An 18,328-nucleotide genomic window follows, 5' to 3' on the forward strand; every position below is an offset into this window, starting at 1 on the left:
TGGTTTCACAAACGTATTCTTCATATTTTGTGCTGGACTGATGTGTAATGTTCTTGCGAGCTGTTAAACAGCTGCCATACTTCATGCAGATTTGGGTGAAATTATGATCTTGACAAGTCTGTCTGTGTCTCACCTTAGTTATTTGGGTATCACTGGAGATATTATTCAAGATACATTTAACATTGGCTTAATATTTAAATTAGTATTGAAAATTAAAATATTTGTCATTTTATTTTTCTTCCAAAGTTTCAAGACTGTGTTATAAGCTAGTGACTTGCAAATTATTAAAGAAGTGTCCTGTTCAAAGGAGACAATAGCCATTATTCTCTAATATCACATTGACTTCCCATGGGGTGGGGAAGTGAGAAGTAAAATAAGGTGAAATCACTCAGAGTTGTATTTAATTCCAACTTTTACAGCTAAGTTTCATATCTTAAAAATAGGTTTATGTAAACCTATGATTAACAGAAGCTCAAGTTAAAACCAGTGAATGATGGCACTATAATAAAAAATAAGGGCTAAGTATTTGAGAAGATATCATTTTAGCATAACCCAGCATGCAAAACAAAGATGAATCCTACTTCTATTTCAGAAATACCAAGTTATGAACAATAATCCAAAAAAATTGCAAATGAAAACATTTACATTCAAGAATTAACTTCTATAGAGAGGCACTAAGAGCTTGTCCTGAAAGGTGATGGGCTTCAGCCCTAATCCAGGGAATCACTTAAGAATGTACTTAGTTTTAAGTTCAATATATATTTGTCTTAAGTAGGACCACTAAGTACTAACGTTTTCGAAGAAAAGCAAGCACTTAAGAGTTTTGCTGGGTCAGAGTGTTCAGCATATTTCAGGATTGAGCCCTAAATAGATATGGAAGTGTATGTGTACTTCAAGATATATCATTGGTGTATACCAGGTCAGATCAAAGAAGAATTGAACTTCATAAATGATAACTGAAGACAGATTACAGAGAAATTAGTGAATTTGCTTAAATTTTCTCATCTAAATACAGAGAAAGTTAGAGATACATACACATAATTTGTCCATTAAATAACGTAGCTACATATAAACCTTAATGTAAGATCTTAGTTTCAAAAGAAACCGGACAAAAATATTATCTGTTTATTTGGATTTGGCAGGTAAATTGAAAGCCATTGAACTGTAGCTTCAAGATAGAAATTAGTTCACCTGATCCACCAAGTCAAGCTCCAGAGTCTGATCAGACATTCAGAATTACAATACCACCAGAATTATGCAGTATGGGCTATTAGTCTATAGTAATGATACTTACAGTAGGAGTTATATCTTCTTTGTGGGTTCCTCATTTGGTGATGTAATTTTCAGAAGTCACCATCTTTTTGTTCTTAGATACAGCAGTTCCTCCATGGTTCCTTTTAAGTACTGTTTGGAACAAGCTGTTTCCTCATAGCGTTATTTCCTTAAGTACATATAAATTCTGTGCTTGGATTTCCTGTCCAAAACACTCAAGTGTATACAAGAGTCAGTCAGTCAATCAGTAATAAAAAGTACATAGCACAGGGGTGGGCAAACTTTTTTGCCTGAGGGCCACATCTGGGTATGGAAATTGTATGGCAGGCCATGAATGCTCACAAAATTGGGGGTTGGGTTGTGGGAGGGGGTCCGGGCTCTGGGGTGGGGCCAGAAATTAACTCAGGGTGTGGGAGGGGGCTCCAGGCTGCGGCAGGGGCACTGGGGGGGGGTCAGGGGCGCAGGCTCCAGATGGCGCTTACTTCAAGCAGCTCCCAGAAGCAGTGGCATGTCCCGCCTCCAACTCCTATGCGGAGGTGTGGCCAGGCATCTCTGCGCACTGCCCCATCCGCAGGCGCCTCCCCTGCAACTCCCATTGGCCTTGGTTCCTGGCCAATTGGAGCTGCAGGGGCGGCGCTTGGGGCGGGAGCAGTGTGTGGAGCCCCCTGGCTGCCCCTACATGTAGGAGCTAGAGGGGGGACATGCTGCTGCTTCCGGGAGCCATGCGGAGTGGGGCAAGTCCTAGATCCCGCTCCCCAGCAGGCGTTCAAGGTCCGGATTAAAATGTCTGAAGGGCCGGATGTGGCTCCCGGGCCACAGTTTGCCCACCCCTGACATAGCATGTATACGGCATTTTACATCTTCAAAGCACTTTACAAATGGTAGCTGATTTCATCATTTACTTTGTTCACTTTCCTCCTGAAAAAAATTACTGAGAGTCCTTTAGTAGATTGAATACTCAAACGTAAATGGTCCAGAAGATTTTTAAAAGGCCAGAAATTCTTTACTGTGAATGAAGAGATCAAAATCATTAGTCCTATTTATTCGGTCTCTCCAGAATATGTATCATTCATGAACAAAATATGTACATGCAGTATGTCATGCAACTGCTACCGTAATAACATCTCAAGTATATTTTAGAGGCCCACGGTGCTTTGAAGTACGTAACGTTTCTGTTCTTTAAAAAGACAAAAGTTATTTTTACGCTCATGAGCTTGCTAAGCGCAGGCTTTTCATGCTTGTAGTAACATTCCTGGAATCTATTAATGTGAACTGATTGAGAAATTAACCAATCCTCATAGGATTTGATTTTATTGTTCCTTATTACATTTTAATCAATGGGGAAAAAAATAAGTTACTAAAATTTTATTCCAAAGTCCAACATATTGTAAATACCCAAGAATTACTTGAAGGAAAAAAATCTCTCTTTGGCTGCACACAGCTTTTTGCAATGCTCAGAAGTTATAGATTTGAAGCATATTATGTTTATGTAAGTTCTAGGGAAAGAGAAAAAATATGCCATAGAGTTATACATGTTCATCTGTTTAGAAAGCAAGTTGCTCTGGTACACTGAACCTATAGAAACTGGTATGTGTCATATCAGCCTAAAATCTGTAGAAACATAAAATTGCCATAGTAAAGTCATAACAAAAATACAGCTGAGCAGTACTATTTTAGGTAATGTGGTGATCTAGTAGTAATACAATCTGTTTTGGAATTTCTAGGCATACCATATTAGATTTTTGAACATCTGGTTTTAATAGGTCAATAAATGTGATAATACTCATTATACACTATTTTCCAATACAATTTCACAGTACAGACATTCATCTACAATAAAGGCAACTTTGCAATCAGAGAAAACTTGTTTTGATGTATTCATTATTTTGTGACTTTCAATTGTGACCATACATTTCCTTGTGCCTAGTCAGTAATCCTTAGTGTATATTTGCATACTCTGGATGAGGCAAAAATCATCTGGAAGCTTTGCCCACCATTTAAATCTGCTATTGGGCCCAATCTTGTTCTCACTGAATTCAAAGGGAGTTATGCCATAGATTTCAAAGGGACGTAGTTTGGGCCCAGTTCTTCTGAACAGAGCCACACACGGTAAGCTTTAGAGCAGGAATGGGCAACCTACGGCCCGTGGGCTGCATTCGGCCCACGAGTCATTTTAAGACAGCCTGCAAGCTCCCGCTGGGGAGTAGGGTCTGGGGTTTGCCCCGTTCCGGTGCTCCAGCAGGGGTGCAGGGTTGGGGGCCGCACCACAGGGCTCCTGGAAGCCGCAGCACTGCCCCCATCTGGCTCCTATGTGCTCCAATGGCCCCCTCCAGCACTCCAATGGGACCTGCAGAGGCTGTGCCGGAGGATGGGGCAGCACGCAGAGCTACCTGGCCATGCCTCTGTGTAGGAGCCAGAGAAGGGACATACTGCTGCTTCCAGGAGCTGCTTGAGATAAGCACAACTTCGAGCCTGCACTCCTGAGCCTCTCCTGATGCCCCTACCCCAGCCCTGATCCCCCGCCCACCTGCCAAACCCCTCAATCCCAGCGTGCAGCACCCTCCTGCATCCCAACCCTCTCATCCCCAGCCCCACTCCAGAGCCTGCATCCCCAGCCAGAGCCTGCACCCCTTCCCACACCCCAACCCCCTGCTCCAGCCTGGAGCTCCCTTCCGCACCCTGAACTCCTCATTTCTGGCCCCACCCGAGAGCCCACACCCCCAACCAGAGCCCTCACCCCCTTTTACCCCCCAAACACCAATTTTGTGAGCATTCATGACCCACCATACAATTTCTATTCCCAGATGTGGCCCTCGGGCCAAAAAGTTTGCCCACCCCTACTTTAGAGCAAAATATTGTGCCACTGAGCAACAGTATAATATTCTGTTTGTGGACTATCTTTACGCTGTCTTTTGTTGTGGTAATGTAGCCATTTCTAAGTCAGTCTGATTAGCATTTAAGCATTCCAACCATTTCTAGCATTGCCACTTCTAGTGATTTTATGAGTCTTGTGATATTTGATGTTTTTCTTAACACCTCAGCTCTTGGAGTAAGGTAAATGCACAAGGTTGGGAAAGAAAAACATGAATCCTAAAAGTCTCAGAATCAAATAAAGAGCTCCTAACAATTTCTTTTACTCATGACTTTGGGGGTCTGACAAATGATTTTTGAACAGTTGGGGTTGGTAATACTGGGTTGGGTTTTAAAGTGTGTGTGTGAGAGACTGCGTAAGTTAGCATTATAGTAAGAATTACCCCTGTGTTATTTGTTAGTAATTCTGTGATACAAGTAGCTCTGCAAGTGAAAGATGTTATTCTATTTTCTTCTTTAAACAGCTCAAGTCTTGTTACAGACACAGCTGCCATTTTATGTTTCGGTTCAGATACAGAATGTTACTTTGCTCTCACTTACTTTGAAATAAAGGTAAACTAGGCTGAAGAGGCATTTTTCTCCCTCTCTGTGGAACACACAAATGTTTTAAAGGCTGCCCCTGAAGCGGCAACAAGAATCTGTCCCATAGGAAACCACGCACTAGGACTTTTAGGTTATAAATAAGTAAAGATATTATTGGACCTGAAGTACATACTATACTAGTGAGGCATTGCAGATGCTAAGCTAGTGTAGTTCATGTTGCAATTAAGAGGTATAATTTACTAATTGTTTTTCACAGGACATGCTTCTGTGCTCTAATTCTGCATGGGACCCTTGACTTGTTTATTTAGAAGTGAAAGGATTCACCTGGACTATTATTATATTTTCTTTATTTAAACAATCAAATAATTTCACTATTAGATATACATATACAGGGCCTGTTAGGCACAGTTGCAGGTCTCATTTCTGTGAGCAAGTGCCACAAGTATGTGTGTGAATCTGGTACCTGTGCGTTTGAGAACCAATTGTGATTAGTCGTGTATGGAACAAATCAGATGGAATACTCCTTATTCATACGAAGTGATAATCGGGTTAACTCCACTGAAGTTAGTGGAGGCTCACTGGTGTACAAATCAGTTTGAGAGGAAAATCAGGCTTTGTGATCCTATGACTAATTAACCAAATTTTCTGAAACTTCAGGAAATGCAAATTTCACTCAGAGAACATGTCCTAGGAATCAGTGCAGACCCAACTCTGTTTTATTTGAGACAGAGAGAGCATAAATCCTGTTTTTAGTGCCAACAACATAACCTTAACTCTAGCATTGTCACGGCTCTGTCATAATCTGGGATTTTTAAAAAAGTCTTATCAGGAAAACTGGTAAAATAGCTCTCCCCACATTGCAGCAACACTGCAATTTAATTCTGCCCTGCTCTTTGCAGCTTGATCCTTTCCTTCCTTCTCCCCCCACCCTGCCCTCAGCAGCCCTCTAGTCTCCTCTTTAGAAAGATATTTACAGCAGTTGGCCCCAGAAGTCATCAATGTCAAACAGGACCACTAGAGCAAAAAGAAACGGGTTCCATATGTTTGTCACGCTTTATGAAACAGTTCTGCTTAGGTTTGTTTTCTGTTGGTTTCAAATGTTTACTTTAATGTTCATCTGTGGTTTTTCCAGTGTCCTTTACAATTTGTGCATGTGTATTTTCTGCAAGTAGGAAACATTTGTTTGGATCTAGTTTATCAACACTGAAACCCTTAAAACGTCAGCGAGATCACCGCAACATTTTTTCCTTTTCCACAAAGAGACAAAGTAAGTTGATTTGCAATTACCTTTACACTGTTTTCCTTTTTGACTACATCTTAGAATGAGAAAATATGGTGACTTATTTGCTCAAAGTGTGACATCCACATACTCTGTGGTTCTAGGTGTGTTAGGAATACATGAGTCAGTGTTCTTGCACTCTTTCAGTATTAATGGTCCTCTTTACTGTCCTCTACCTTTAGACTACTTATGTTTCTCAGAAAACAACCAGAGAAATAGGTAAAACAAAATACTCTTGCTGGAAGATTGCAGCATAACACTATTTTATTTCTTAGAATTCAAAAACACACGAGAAGCCAAAAATAAACCAGACACACAAAGCAGGCTGCTCCCTAAAATAGAGAGGCACAAGTTACTCCACCTTACTGTAGACTGGCTGTCTGCAAAGTGACGGCTCCGAGTCCCAGGCTTTTCTACAGAGCTCCCCAGCCTGCAAGCAGGACTAAGGAACCCCCTGCTCTTAAAGCTATAGATTGCAATTCCAACACAGTCCTCAATATTACACCACAATAATAGACCCCAGAAGCATTCTCTCTCTCTTCGACTGCAGTAGTTAGCCTGCCATCAGAGTAAAACATTGGTTAGTACCACCTTAGTTGGCAAAAATACTGCATAAAAATGGTTCAAAGACTTGAAAGTATATTTTTGGTTTTCTTCCATAAGCCCATAAAAACACCAACAGGTTTATAACAAATAAGAATGAGTCACACAAGTTACCCTTCTCAGAGGGGGATAACAAAAGCCTTTCCTGTTTACACTGTTCAGATTTTGGTCTTACACCTTAACTCTCCTTTGTGATAAACTATCACAAATGAGAAATAGGTAACATTCCCCTCTTCCTTTTTATAAATCACAAGCCTGTTAATTAGCCCCAGCAGGTTCCCCATTGCTAGGCTAAATCTTCCTCACCGAGAGGAACTGGACTCCATTCTGACACCTGAAACAATGGGCCAAATTCAAACCTGATGCATTTGGGTACTCTTCAGCTGAATTTTACCACGTCTGAATTTGGCCCATTTGGTTGTGGGAAGGAAAATTTGGCTCCTACTCTGGATAAGGATATTAACTTGCTCTGCACCAGAATGCGGGGTATACACTTCCCATGACCTTTTTTTTTCCCAAAACATGCCTTCTAGGAAATATCAGACTATGCAATGGCTATATATAGTGCCAATGCTATGATGGCTAACAAAACATAGGATTCAAAAGAGTTCATCATTGGCCTAACTCTGCTCCTTTTGCGGGGGAGGGATAGTTCAGTGGTTTGAGCATTGGCCTGCTAAACCCAGGGTTGTGAATTCAAACCTTGAGGGAGCCATTTAGGGATATGGGGCAAAAATTGGGGATTGGTCCTGCTTTGAGCAGGGGGTTGGGACTAGATGACCTCCTGAGGTCCCTTCCAACCCTGATATTCTATGAAGTCAATGGAAAAACAATGATTTTGAAAATCCCAGCCATATGGTCTACCAAAGATATAAGAAAATAAATGAGCCTTCTGGAAATTGTTTTTCTTCTTAAAAGCACTATGCTACCAACAAATACATAAAAATGAGGATACTTTATACTTCCCTAATGCCTGAATTAAATCTCACACCACCACAGCCCTGAGGTAAGCATGAATTTCTCCCTTCTTACAGATGCAGAAACTGAGGCACAGTAAGGTAAAAACCTGCCCAAGGTTAAACAAAATGGCAGAAGAAGCTACTGAACCCATACCTCTAAACTCCCACAAGGCTTCATGTCAGCTAAGCAAAGCCACTTAAAATGGGTATCAAAGGAGGACTAATAGCACTGAAAGCCAACATAAACTGATCAAGAACATAAGGAGAAAACAAAAGAGAACCAACCAGCTCTGAAAGATGTTACGCTTGAGCATTAGCAGGCTGCACTAGGGAAGAGACTATTTCCAAAGACAAGTAAGTACCTTGCTCTCTAAAAGATCTGTTAAAGACTTTGAAAAGTTGCAGAAGAATCTTATCGTCCACTGTGGTTGTGAAAATTGACTAAGCTGTGAGATGGTCTCTAGTAGCCACATCTCAGACTTCCTAGGGCTTTAAAGACATATACATGCTAAATATTTATTTTTTAAACTATATTATACTAATGTGTACTTTGTGCCTTGACTTTTCAAATTTGTGGACCTGTTCTATGCTAGTTTAGATTAATTTTAATATTGTTTCTCGCGGTATTGTCTGGTATATTTTGTTAGTAGAATCTTCTCAATCCTCCCAGAGTACAATATCTTGTAAATGGTTTCTGTTCACCTTCAGTGTTACAGCAGGTCTGCAGAAGCAAATTTGTTTCAGCTGTTGACACTGGTGGCCCTAGACATAAGAAACTATTTATGCAGCTGGGTCTCTTTGTTTTCACTTAAACAACTAAAAGAGAAAACCCCCTACAGGAACTGGAGATGTGAATTTTAGCTGCAAAATATTTTTTTAAGTCATATACGTTGGGCACATGTATTAGCAAGAAAACAGTTACACAATAGGAGGCTAGTATAGCACAAAGGCATAATTTCACTGTTTGTGAGCATTCAATGAAAATGAAAGGTGGCAAATTCAAAACTGGACAAAGGAAATACCAAAGTGGGATGCTGAAGCAAATACTTACCAAGCTTCATAGAGAAAATGGACACTGATATGAAAAACAAGAATATCCAGAGCTGTTATAGATAGTGCTAACAAAGTGTATCTATATAGATACAGACAGGGAAATAAAACCCCATATCAATGCTTAAGTAAATCTCTATTTGCCCGGTACTGAAGTCAGGTTTACAGGCTTGTAATTGCCGGGATCACCTCAGGAGCCCTTTTTAAAAATTGGCGTCACATTAGCTATCCTCCAGTCATCTGGTACAGAAGCTGATTTAAATGGTAGGTTACAGACTACAGTTAGTAGCTCTGCAATTTCACATTTAAGTTCCTTCAGAACTCTTGGGTGAATACCATCTGGTCCTGGTGACTTATTGCTGTTTAATTTATCAATTTGCTCCAAAACTTCCTCTAATGATACCTCAATCTGGGACAGTTCCTCAGATCTGTCACCTAAAAAGAACGGCTCAGGTTTGGGAACCTCCCTCTTATCCTCAGCTTTGGAGACAGATGAAAAGAATTCATTTAGTTTCTCTGCAATGGCCTTATTGTCCTTGAGTGCACCTTGATCATCCAGTGGCCCCACTGGTTGTTTAGCAGGCTTCCTGCTTCTGATGTACTTTAAAAAAAGTTTGCTATTACATTTTGAGTCTTTGACTAACTGTTCCTCAAACTATTTTTTGGCCTTCCCAATTGTATTTTTACACTTTATTTGCCAGTGTTTATGCTTCTTTCTATTTTCCTCGCTAGGATTTAACTTCTACTTTTCAAAGGATGCCTTTTTGCCTCTCACTGCTTCTTTTCCTTTGTTGTTTAGCCATCGTGGCTCTTTTTTGGTTCTTTGTTTTTTAATTTGGGGTACACATTTAAGTTGAGCCTCTATTATGGTGTCTTTAAAAAGTTTCCACGCAACTTGCAGAGATTTCACTTTTGGCACTGTACCCTTTAATTTCTGTTTAACTAACCTCCTCATTTTTGTGTAGTTCCCCTTTCTGAAATTAAATGCTACAGTGTTGGGCCATTGTGGTGTGTTTTCTGCCACAGGGATATTAAATTTAATTATATTATGTTCACTATTACCAAGCAGTCCAGCTATATTCACCTCTTGGACCAGATCCTGTGCTCCACTTAGGACTAAATCAATATATAATTATAGTGGCATTAATGTACATTTCAGCTTTACAGTTGAGACAAGGGGAGTGGGGGGGGCAGTAAGTTTTTGTCTGATAGGCAGATCTGCAGTACGCTCTTGACTCCTAAAACAGGCAGCAAGAAAGCAGCAGACCTGCCTCATGGTGGAAGCCTCCTTATGTAGTTATAAGGGCCAGATTTTAAAAAAGGTATTTAGGTGACTAATGGGATTTTCAAAAGCATGGGTGAAGTTAGACATCTATGTGCTTTTGAAAGTCCCATTAGTCACCCAAATACATTTTATTTTAAAAGTCTAACCTTGGTGATAGAACTAGATTGGGATAATATCACTACTGGAAAAAAAAAATAAAAAGTCAGGAGGTAATTTGAACCCCAAAAGATTGGCTAGTCATAAGATAAAAAAGGGGGCCATGTCACTACCTTAAGTTATCTCCAAAATATTTTATGACCACAAATTTTTCAATCTAGTCTACTTCTCAAATTCATCAGTGGTGTCCTGCAGCTAATTTTATTTTTCCTGGAGTAGGACCATGATCAGTAATTGATTTGCCACGTGTTGAAGTTCAAAATCATGTATTTGTTACTGCTGAAAATTAAAATACAACTGTTAAATCTCAGTAATGGACCCAGTCCTAACTAGAATCTTTCTAATGTAATGTATCTATTTATGAAGTGTACACAAGTCCTGTTTATCTTCAGAGGTGGCCAAATCTATACACATGAAATTCCACTTGCAGAAACTCAAGCTAAGACACAGAGTCCAACTTGAGATATACCAGAAAAAAGGAAACTGCTTCTGGTATTTGATCTTTTTTTGCTTATTCTCCTATGCAGCCCTCATCCACCTATGTGGGAAGCCCTCACTCCCAATTCATCAGCCTTTCATCACATAGATGTAATTGTTGTCAACACCTAGTGAGGTATAGCTCTGGAGGTTAATGCTAACAGCTGGTCAAGATTTTTCCATTTAACTGCCTCTCCCCCCCCCCCAAAAAACAGTAATAAGGGGATTTTTTAACTGAAAACTTTTGCAAAAATCTTGCCATTTTTCTGAATTTTTGTTTAAGTTTATGGCACTCAGTGGCAGAAAAGGAAAATAGGGCAAACAAAAATCTAAATTTTGCAACACATTTAAAAACACAAAACAGAAACAGTTTTTTAAATGATGAGCTCTATTTCTCAGACAGTAGAATCTATAATCAATGTCCATTAGAGCCAACTCATCTTCTAGTTTCAGTCCAGACTAAAAACAACTGAGGGTCACCTTAATGATCATCCAGGTGCTGTTGATACATCCAGCCCTTTCTATGAAGAGAGTTTCAGATAAAAATACATTTGTAGAATTCATTCATAAAATGCATTTCATTAACCCAGTTGCCATAACAATACATTGAGACATTTACCCATGCTCAGGATGTCTAAAACATGACATTTTGATTAACAGATCCTCATTATGAAATGGAGGAACCCATCCACCTCAGTGAGCCTTGTAGAAACAAACTGTAGTGGGTGGACAGCTCATCCCTATCCCAGTTCACAGAGCTTCTTCAAAATAATTCCTAGAGCAGATCTTTTAGAAGAAATCCAAATCTTGATTTAAAAGTTGTCAGTGAGGAAGAATTCACCATGATCCTTGTTAAATTGTTCCAATGGTTGATTACTCTGACCATTAAAAATCTATGCCTTACTTCCAATCTGAAAAATTATAGCTACCACTACTTTTCTTTTTTTTTAAATTGATTCTCAAGGGGTCCAAACCCTCAACTCTTCCTCAGGCAAACCTTTCATTGCAGTCGCTGAGAGTTTTCCCTGAATAAATCTTCAGTAAGGACTTTGTTTGGTCTATGTGCTGGATTGGCTGATGTTATAAATCTGGTCACAAACAGTAAGTCGCATGAACTCATACTGCTTTTAAGGAGAACAGTATCTTTTAGGACAGTTTCCTGCAACTATTCCCCCTTCGGTGTTTGTTTTGAACCATTTTGGCATCGTTCCTAGTCCATCTACTAGAAGTATAAAAACATTAAAAAAAAAAATCTTAGCAGCTTGCCTGTTTGAAGAAGGGTGAAAAAAACCACATTACCTACCGTTGTTCCTTGAGATGTATTGCACATGTCCATTCCACTGTATGTGGATGTTGTCCGAGAATTTTCTCTCTCAGTGGTACCCATCAAGGCAGCTCGCGTGCCCTTGCCATCGTGCCCCACTGAGTCCTGGTACGGGAGGATGGAGCAGACCCCAAGCCTCCCCTCAGTTTCTTCATCCAAGACAGACTCCATCACAGAAAGGAAGGCAGGTGGGACGTGAAATAGATGTGTTCAACACATCCCAAAGAACAACAGCTGTGAAAAGGTAGGTAAACTCTTTTTCTTCAAGTGATTGAACATGTCCATTCCACTCTGGGTAACTCACAAGCAGATTAATATGGAGGTAGGATCCAAGTCTACCTGAATAGGGACTGTAGAATAACCTGTCCAAAACCGTTCTCATTCCTGGACTGATGGAAATGGCACAAATGAGCACCAATGTATGAACTGATGACCAGGTTGCTGCTTTACAAATGCCTCAAATAGGTACTTGCACTAGGAAAGCTGCTGAAGCTGCTTGTGTTCTAGTCAAAATGAGCCAATACTCTCAGCGGGGGCGTGACATTATCTAACTGGTTGTACTCACAAATGCAAGAGGAAATACTCTGAATGGAAGCCAGTTTACCTTTCACCCTGTCTGCAAATGTGACAGTTAACTGAGCTGAGGCTCTAAAAGATCTGGTGAGGTCCAAGTAGAAGGCCAACACTCTCCCCTCACATCCAAACAAATGAAGCTTCAGCTCATCAGTATACATATGAGGCTTCGGGGAGCGAAGAAGAGTTGACAAATAAGTGGCCTAGTTAATGTAGAAATTGGGAAACCACCTTTGTCAAGAACTTTGAGTGAGGGCAGGGGTAAACTTTATTCTTATGGAAAACTGTAAAAGAAGAATCTCAATTCAACTATTTTCCTTACTGAGGTTATCAGTAATCAGAAATGCCACTTTTATAGAGAGGTTCAAAGGGAGGTCTCATTAAATTTTGTTAGCATTAGGTTGAGATTCCATAGGGGAACAAGTTCCTGCACCTTTCTGTCAGCTGTCCAACCATTTCAGAAATCTGACAGTTGTAGGGCTGGAAAAAAAAAAGTCGTCTACTGCCCACTGGAGAGGGGAACACTGACATCTCTGCCAAATGTACTCTAATGGAACAGTCAGACCTGGATGTTTTAGGTGCAACAGATGATCCAAAACATTGTTAAAAATGGAAGCCTGCACTGGAGAGGCAAATTGCTGCCGAGACCAGACAGAAAAATGTTTCCATTTAGCCAGCTAAGTACACCTACTTGAAGACTTTCTGCTACTCAGAAGCACTTCCTGAACTTCTTTCAAGCAAGCCATTTCCACTGGTGTCACTCATGAAGCACCCACACTGTCAAGTGCAGGGCCTATATGTTGAGGTGGAGCAGACAGCCACGGTTCTGAGAAATTATGTCTGAATCCAATGGGAGAGGCAGAGGAGCTCTCACTGGCAATGCTAGTAGGGTCAAGACTGATGTTGCTGAGACCTCAGTTGTGCTATTAGTATGAGGGAAGCATGATTCCGTTTGGTTTTGAACAGGACTCTGGGTAGTAATGGCATCAGAGGAACGGCATATAGCAGGGAGTTCATCCATGATAGCAGAAACCTGTCCATCAAAGAACCCAAACTGTGACACCTTTGGGAGCAGAACTGACAGCACTTTGTTGGCCTTTGTTGCAAACTGGCCCACTCTGGGAACTCCCCCACAGCTGGAAAATGGACCTAACGTAGCAACTAACCATTTGTGGTGAGAAAGACCTGCTTAGATGATCTGCCAACGTGTTCTGCTCTCCTGGAAGGTACGCAGCTTTGAGGTGACTGGAGTTGATTGGGAGCTTTGCATAAAGTAGACAGTTGAGACAAATGGGCCCCGCCCTGTCTGTTCTCATAGAACATAGTCACTGTGTTGTTCATTAACATTAGCAGATTTCCCCCCCACAATATGTAAGAAGAAGGTTGAACAGGCTAGATGGATAGCACGTAGAGCTCTGATGTTTATGAGTCCTCAGATCCTGTGGAGAACCACAACCCTTGAGTTCGTAGAGTTCTGATGGGTGTCCCCAGCCTGGGGATCAGGCTTCTGTGACCAACACGAGCACTGGTTGCAGAGAAATGAAGGGAATTCCTACACAAGTGTTATGAGGGTCCGCAAACCAGTCCGGAAAGAACAGAGTTCCATGTGGAATGCAAATCACTGTCTAGTGAATGTTGACAGAGGACATATAGTGATGTTAGCCATCCCTGAAACCTCCTTAGGTTTAGTCGGACGTGCTGTACTGCATAGGTACATACTGCCATGTGCCCCAGGAGTCTGAGGCAAGTGTGAACTATAGTAACAGGATGTTCTTTTAGATCCAAGACCAAGTCTTGAGTATCTGGAACCTTGACTGGGCAGAAACACTAGGGTTTTGTCCCATCCACGAGTGTGCCCAACGATTCTAAAACCTGTGCAAAGAATAGAGTTTATTTGTCCAGACTGAGTAATAGCCCCCAGCCCTTGAAGGCAGACTGGATGATGGTGATGCTGAATAGTACCTGAGACTCAGACCAGCCAGTCATCCAGGTAGGGGAACAATCTTCTCAGATAAGCAGCTAACAACACCATGCACTTTGTGAAAACATGGAGGGGCTGCTGACAGGCTGAATGGAAGTACTGTGAGTTGGTAATGGATTCCATTCACTACAAATCTGAGAAAAGTCCAGTGGGCCAAGAAGATAGTTATACAGACCTTTAAGCATCTGTTAAGTTGAGGGCAGCATACCAGCCGCCCTGTTCCAGGGAAGGAACAACGGAAGAAAAGGTAACCATGCAGAAATTAATTTTCTTCAGGTATTCGTTTAACCTTCTTAGATCTAAAATAGGTCTGAGATCACCTTGTGCTCTGGGAACAAGGAAACAACAGGAATAAAAACCCTTTTCCTGAGGATCTTCCTCAATGGCTCCTTCTAGAAGGAGAGACTGGACCTTGCTGAAGAATGGTCTCATGAGAGTGATCCCTGAAGAGGTATGGGGAAGAGATGATGAAAAACAAATTGAAGGGAATATCCCAGATCCACTGTACTTAGAACCCACTGATCTGATGTGATGCGAGTTCACGCATGAAGAAAGTGGGATAGATGTTTGGCAAAGATATGGGTAGGGACAAATTGGTCTGTAATATTGTTCTGCTGTCCTTGACAAACTCAACAAAATGCATGTTTAGACGGGGCTGTTGGTTCAGAAGAACCTGCTGTTGCAGATGATATGGGGGGGCACGGGGAAGAGGCTGCCTCCTGTAATTCCTGCCCCTTTTTCTTGGGGGCAGAGATATAAAGTTCTGATAGCTGTGAGTCTGCTGGGGACAAAACTGCTTCCTCTTTGTCGCTGATGTGTAGATTCCAAGCAACTTCAGTGCTGCCCTGGAATGTTTTAGACTATGCAGCCTATAGTCCAAGTTTTCCAAAAAGAAGGAGACCCCTCAAAGGATAAGTCTTGTATGGTTTGCTGTACTTCAGGAGGGCAACCAGAAGACTGCAGCCACAGATATCTCCTCATAGATATGGCCAACGCCATGGATCAAGCTGCTGAGTATGCCACATCATAGAATCATAGAATATCAGGGTTGGAAGGGACCCCTGAAGGTCATCTAGTCCAACCCCCTGCTCGAAGCAGGACCAATTCCCAGTTAAATCATCCCAGCCAGGGCTTTGTCAAGCCGGACCTTAAAAACCTCTAAGGAAGGAGATTCTACCACCTCCCTAGGTAACGCATTCCAGTGTTTCACCACCCTCTTAGTGAAAAAGTTTTTCCTAATATCCAATCTAAACCTCCCCCACTGCAACTTGAGACCATTACTCCTCGTTCTGTCATCTGCTACCATTGAGAACAGTCTAGAGCCATCCTCTTTGGAACCCCCTTTCAGGTAGTTGAAAGCAGCTATCAAATCCCCTCTCATTCTTCTCTTCTGCAGGCTAAACAATCCCAGCTCCCTCAGCCTCTCCTCATAAGTCATGTGTTCTAGACCCCTAATCATTTTTGTTGCCCTTCGCTGGACTCTCTCCAATTTATCCACATCCTTCTTGTAGTGTGGGGCCCAAAACTGGACACAGTACTCCAGATGAGGCCTCACCAATGTCGAATAGAGGGGAATGATCACGTCCCTCGATCTGCTCGCTATGCCCCTACTTATACATCCCAAAATGCCATTGGCCTTCTTGGCAACAAGGGCACACTGCTGACTCATATCCAGCTTCTCGTCCACTGTCACCCCTAGGTCCTTTTCCGCAGAACTGCTGCCTAGCCATTCGGTCCCTAGTCTGTAGCGGTGCATTGGATTCTTCCGTCCTAAGTGCAGGACTCTGCACTTATCCTTATTGAACCTCATCAGATTTCTTTTGGCCCAATCCTCCAATTTGTCTAGGTCCTTCTGTATCCTATCCCTCCCCTCCAGCGTATCTACCACTCCTCCCAGTTTAGTATCATCCGCAAATTTGCTGAGAGTGCAATCCACACCATCCTCCAGATCATTTATGAAGATATTGAACAAAACCGGCCCAAGGACCGACCCTTGGGGCACTCCACTTGATACCGGCTGCCAACTAGACATGGAGCCACTGATCACTACCCGTTGAGCCCGACAATCTAGCCAGCTTTCTACCCACCTTATAGTGCATTCATCCAGCCCATACTTCCTTAACTTGCTGACAAGAATACTGTGGGAGACCGTGTCAAAAGCTTTGCTAAAGTCAAGAAACAATACATCCACTGCTTTCCCTTCATCCACAGAACCAGTAATCTCATCATAAAAGGCAATTAGATTAGTCAGGCATGACCTTCCCTTGGTGAATCCATGCTGGCTGTTCCTGATCACTTTCCTCTCATGCAAGTGCATCAGGATTGATTCTTTGAGGACCTGCTCCATGATTTTTCCAGGGACTGAGGTGAGGCTGACTGGCCTGTAGTTCCCAGGATCCTCCTTCTTCCCTTTTTTAAAGATTGGCACTACATTAGCCTTTTTCCAGTCATCCAGGACTTCCCCGGTTCGCCACGAGTTTTCAAAGATAATGGCCAATGGCTCTGCAATCACAGCCGCCAATTCCTTCAGCACTCTCGGATGCAACTCGTCCGGCCCCATGGACTTGTGCTCGTCCAGCTTTTCTAAATAGTCCCTAACCACCTCTATCTCCACAGAGGGCTGGCCATCTCTTCCCCATTTTGTGATGCCCAGTGCAGCAGTCTGGGAGCTGACCTTGTTAGTGAAGACAGAGGCAAAAAAAGCATTGAGTACATTAGCTTTTTCCACATCCTCTGTCACTAGGTTGCCTCCCTCATTCAGTAAGGGGCCCACACTTTCCTTGGCTTTCTTCTTGTTGCCAACATACCTGAAGAAACCCTTCTTGTTACTCTTGACATCTCTTGCTAGCTGCAGCTCCAGGTGCGATTTGGCCCTCCTGATATCATTCCTACATGCCCGAGCAATATTTTTATACTCTTCCCTGGTCATATGTCCAACCTTACACTTCTTGTAAGCTTCTTTTTTATGTTTAAGATCCGCTAGGATTTCACCATTAAGCCAAGCTGGTCGCCTGCCATATTTACTATTCTTTTGACTCATTGGGAGTCATCCAATGTCTTGGAGAGCTGTCCTTGCCACCAGCTTGCCCTCCCCTACCATCAGAGTGAACTTGCGTCTCGAGTCTGTCTTTCTCAGGAAGTGCACTCTGTATGGTGGTGCTACACTCTGAGTACTCTCTGAACCTGATGGCTCCACTAGAGAGCAAAGGGCCACCCCCAGAAGGAGACACTTAAGTCTCACTGCTCTCTCTTTTTTAAAGCAAGGCTTAAACCCACTACAAAAGTGTGACACTTGTCACTGATATGGAACTCCTCCAAACATTTTAGGCAGTTGGGATGTGGGTCACTGGATTGGCAGTGGTCTGGCACATGACCAGCAGGACTTAAATCCCAGAGATCGAGGTATGCCTCCAGCACAAGTCCAGGTACCATGAATCAAATATGGTCCAAAAAAGACCTAAAAACTGAAACCTAACACTAACCTGTCATTCTACATTATATCTAACTAACTACTAGCCACTAAATGACAAAACAGATTTATATACAAAAAGAGTAGGGAAATAAACTTGTGACTTTATTTATTTAGCATTTGCATATTCGCCGAGCCAAGAAATAGCATTCTTAGTGGCCAACCACCTCTAAATTTGGTTATTGGGCACTCCTCGACAACTGGTATCATTGTTTGATCTGTACTGCAGCTTGGATTGTCTTGAAAACCTCAACAGTGCTGGTTGGCTGCACAGAGGCCTTGCCCAGTCTGGAATCAGTTCAGAAGGGCCCACTGACAATATGGCAAAGCCGGGAGCACAGGCACTAGGGTCTGTGATGGGAACTGATTGGTGTTTGATGTTAAGCATCAGTCTTCCCACCACAAGGACTCCGCTTTCATGTCCTGCCATGAAAGAAGCGTAGTTGGTGGGATAAAAATAGTGACAGCAAGACTGGAAGCACTCCA

The 18,328-nt window shown here is 42.1% G+C and overlaps 1 protein-coding gene across 1 annotated transcript in view; it reads right to left on the minus strand.

The window, feature by feature from the left end:
* The window catches only part of KCNK2 (potassium two pore domain channel subfamily K member 2), a 212,007-nt gene that overhangs the window by 170,008 nt on the left and 23,671 nt on the right, over positions 1–18,328 (minus strand). Inside the window, exon 4 of the mRNA XM_048843166.2 lies at positions 1,295–1,486. Within this exon, the coding sequence (XP_048699123.1) occupies positions 1,295–1,328 (34 nt within the window). The 5' untranslated portion in view covers positions 1,329–1,486. The remainder of the gene's footprint in view (positions 1–1,294; positions 1,487–18,328) is intronic.

Source organism: Caretta caretta, chromosome 3 (genome assembly GCF_965140235.1).
Source record: "Caretta caretta isolate rCarCar2 chromosome 3, rCarCar1.hap1, whole genome shotgun sequence".
NCBI classification, from domain to species: Eukaryota; Metazoa; Chordata; order Testudines; family Cheloniidae; genus Caretta; species Caretta caretta.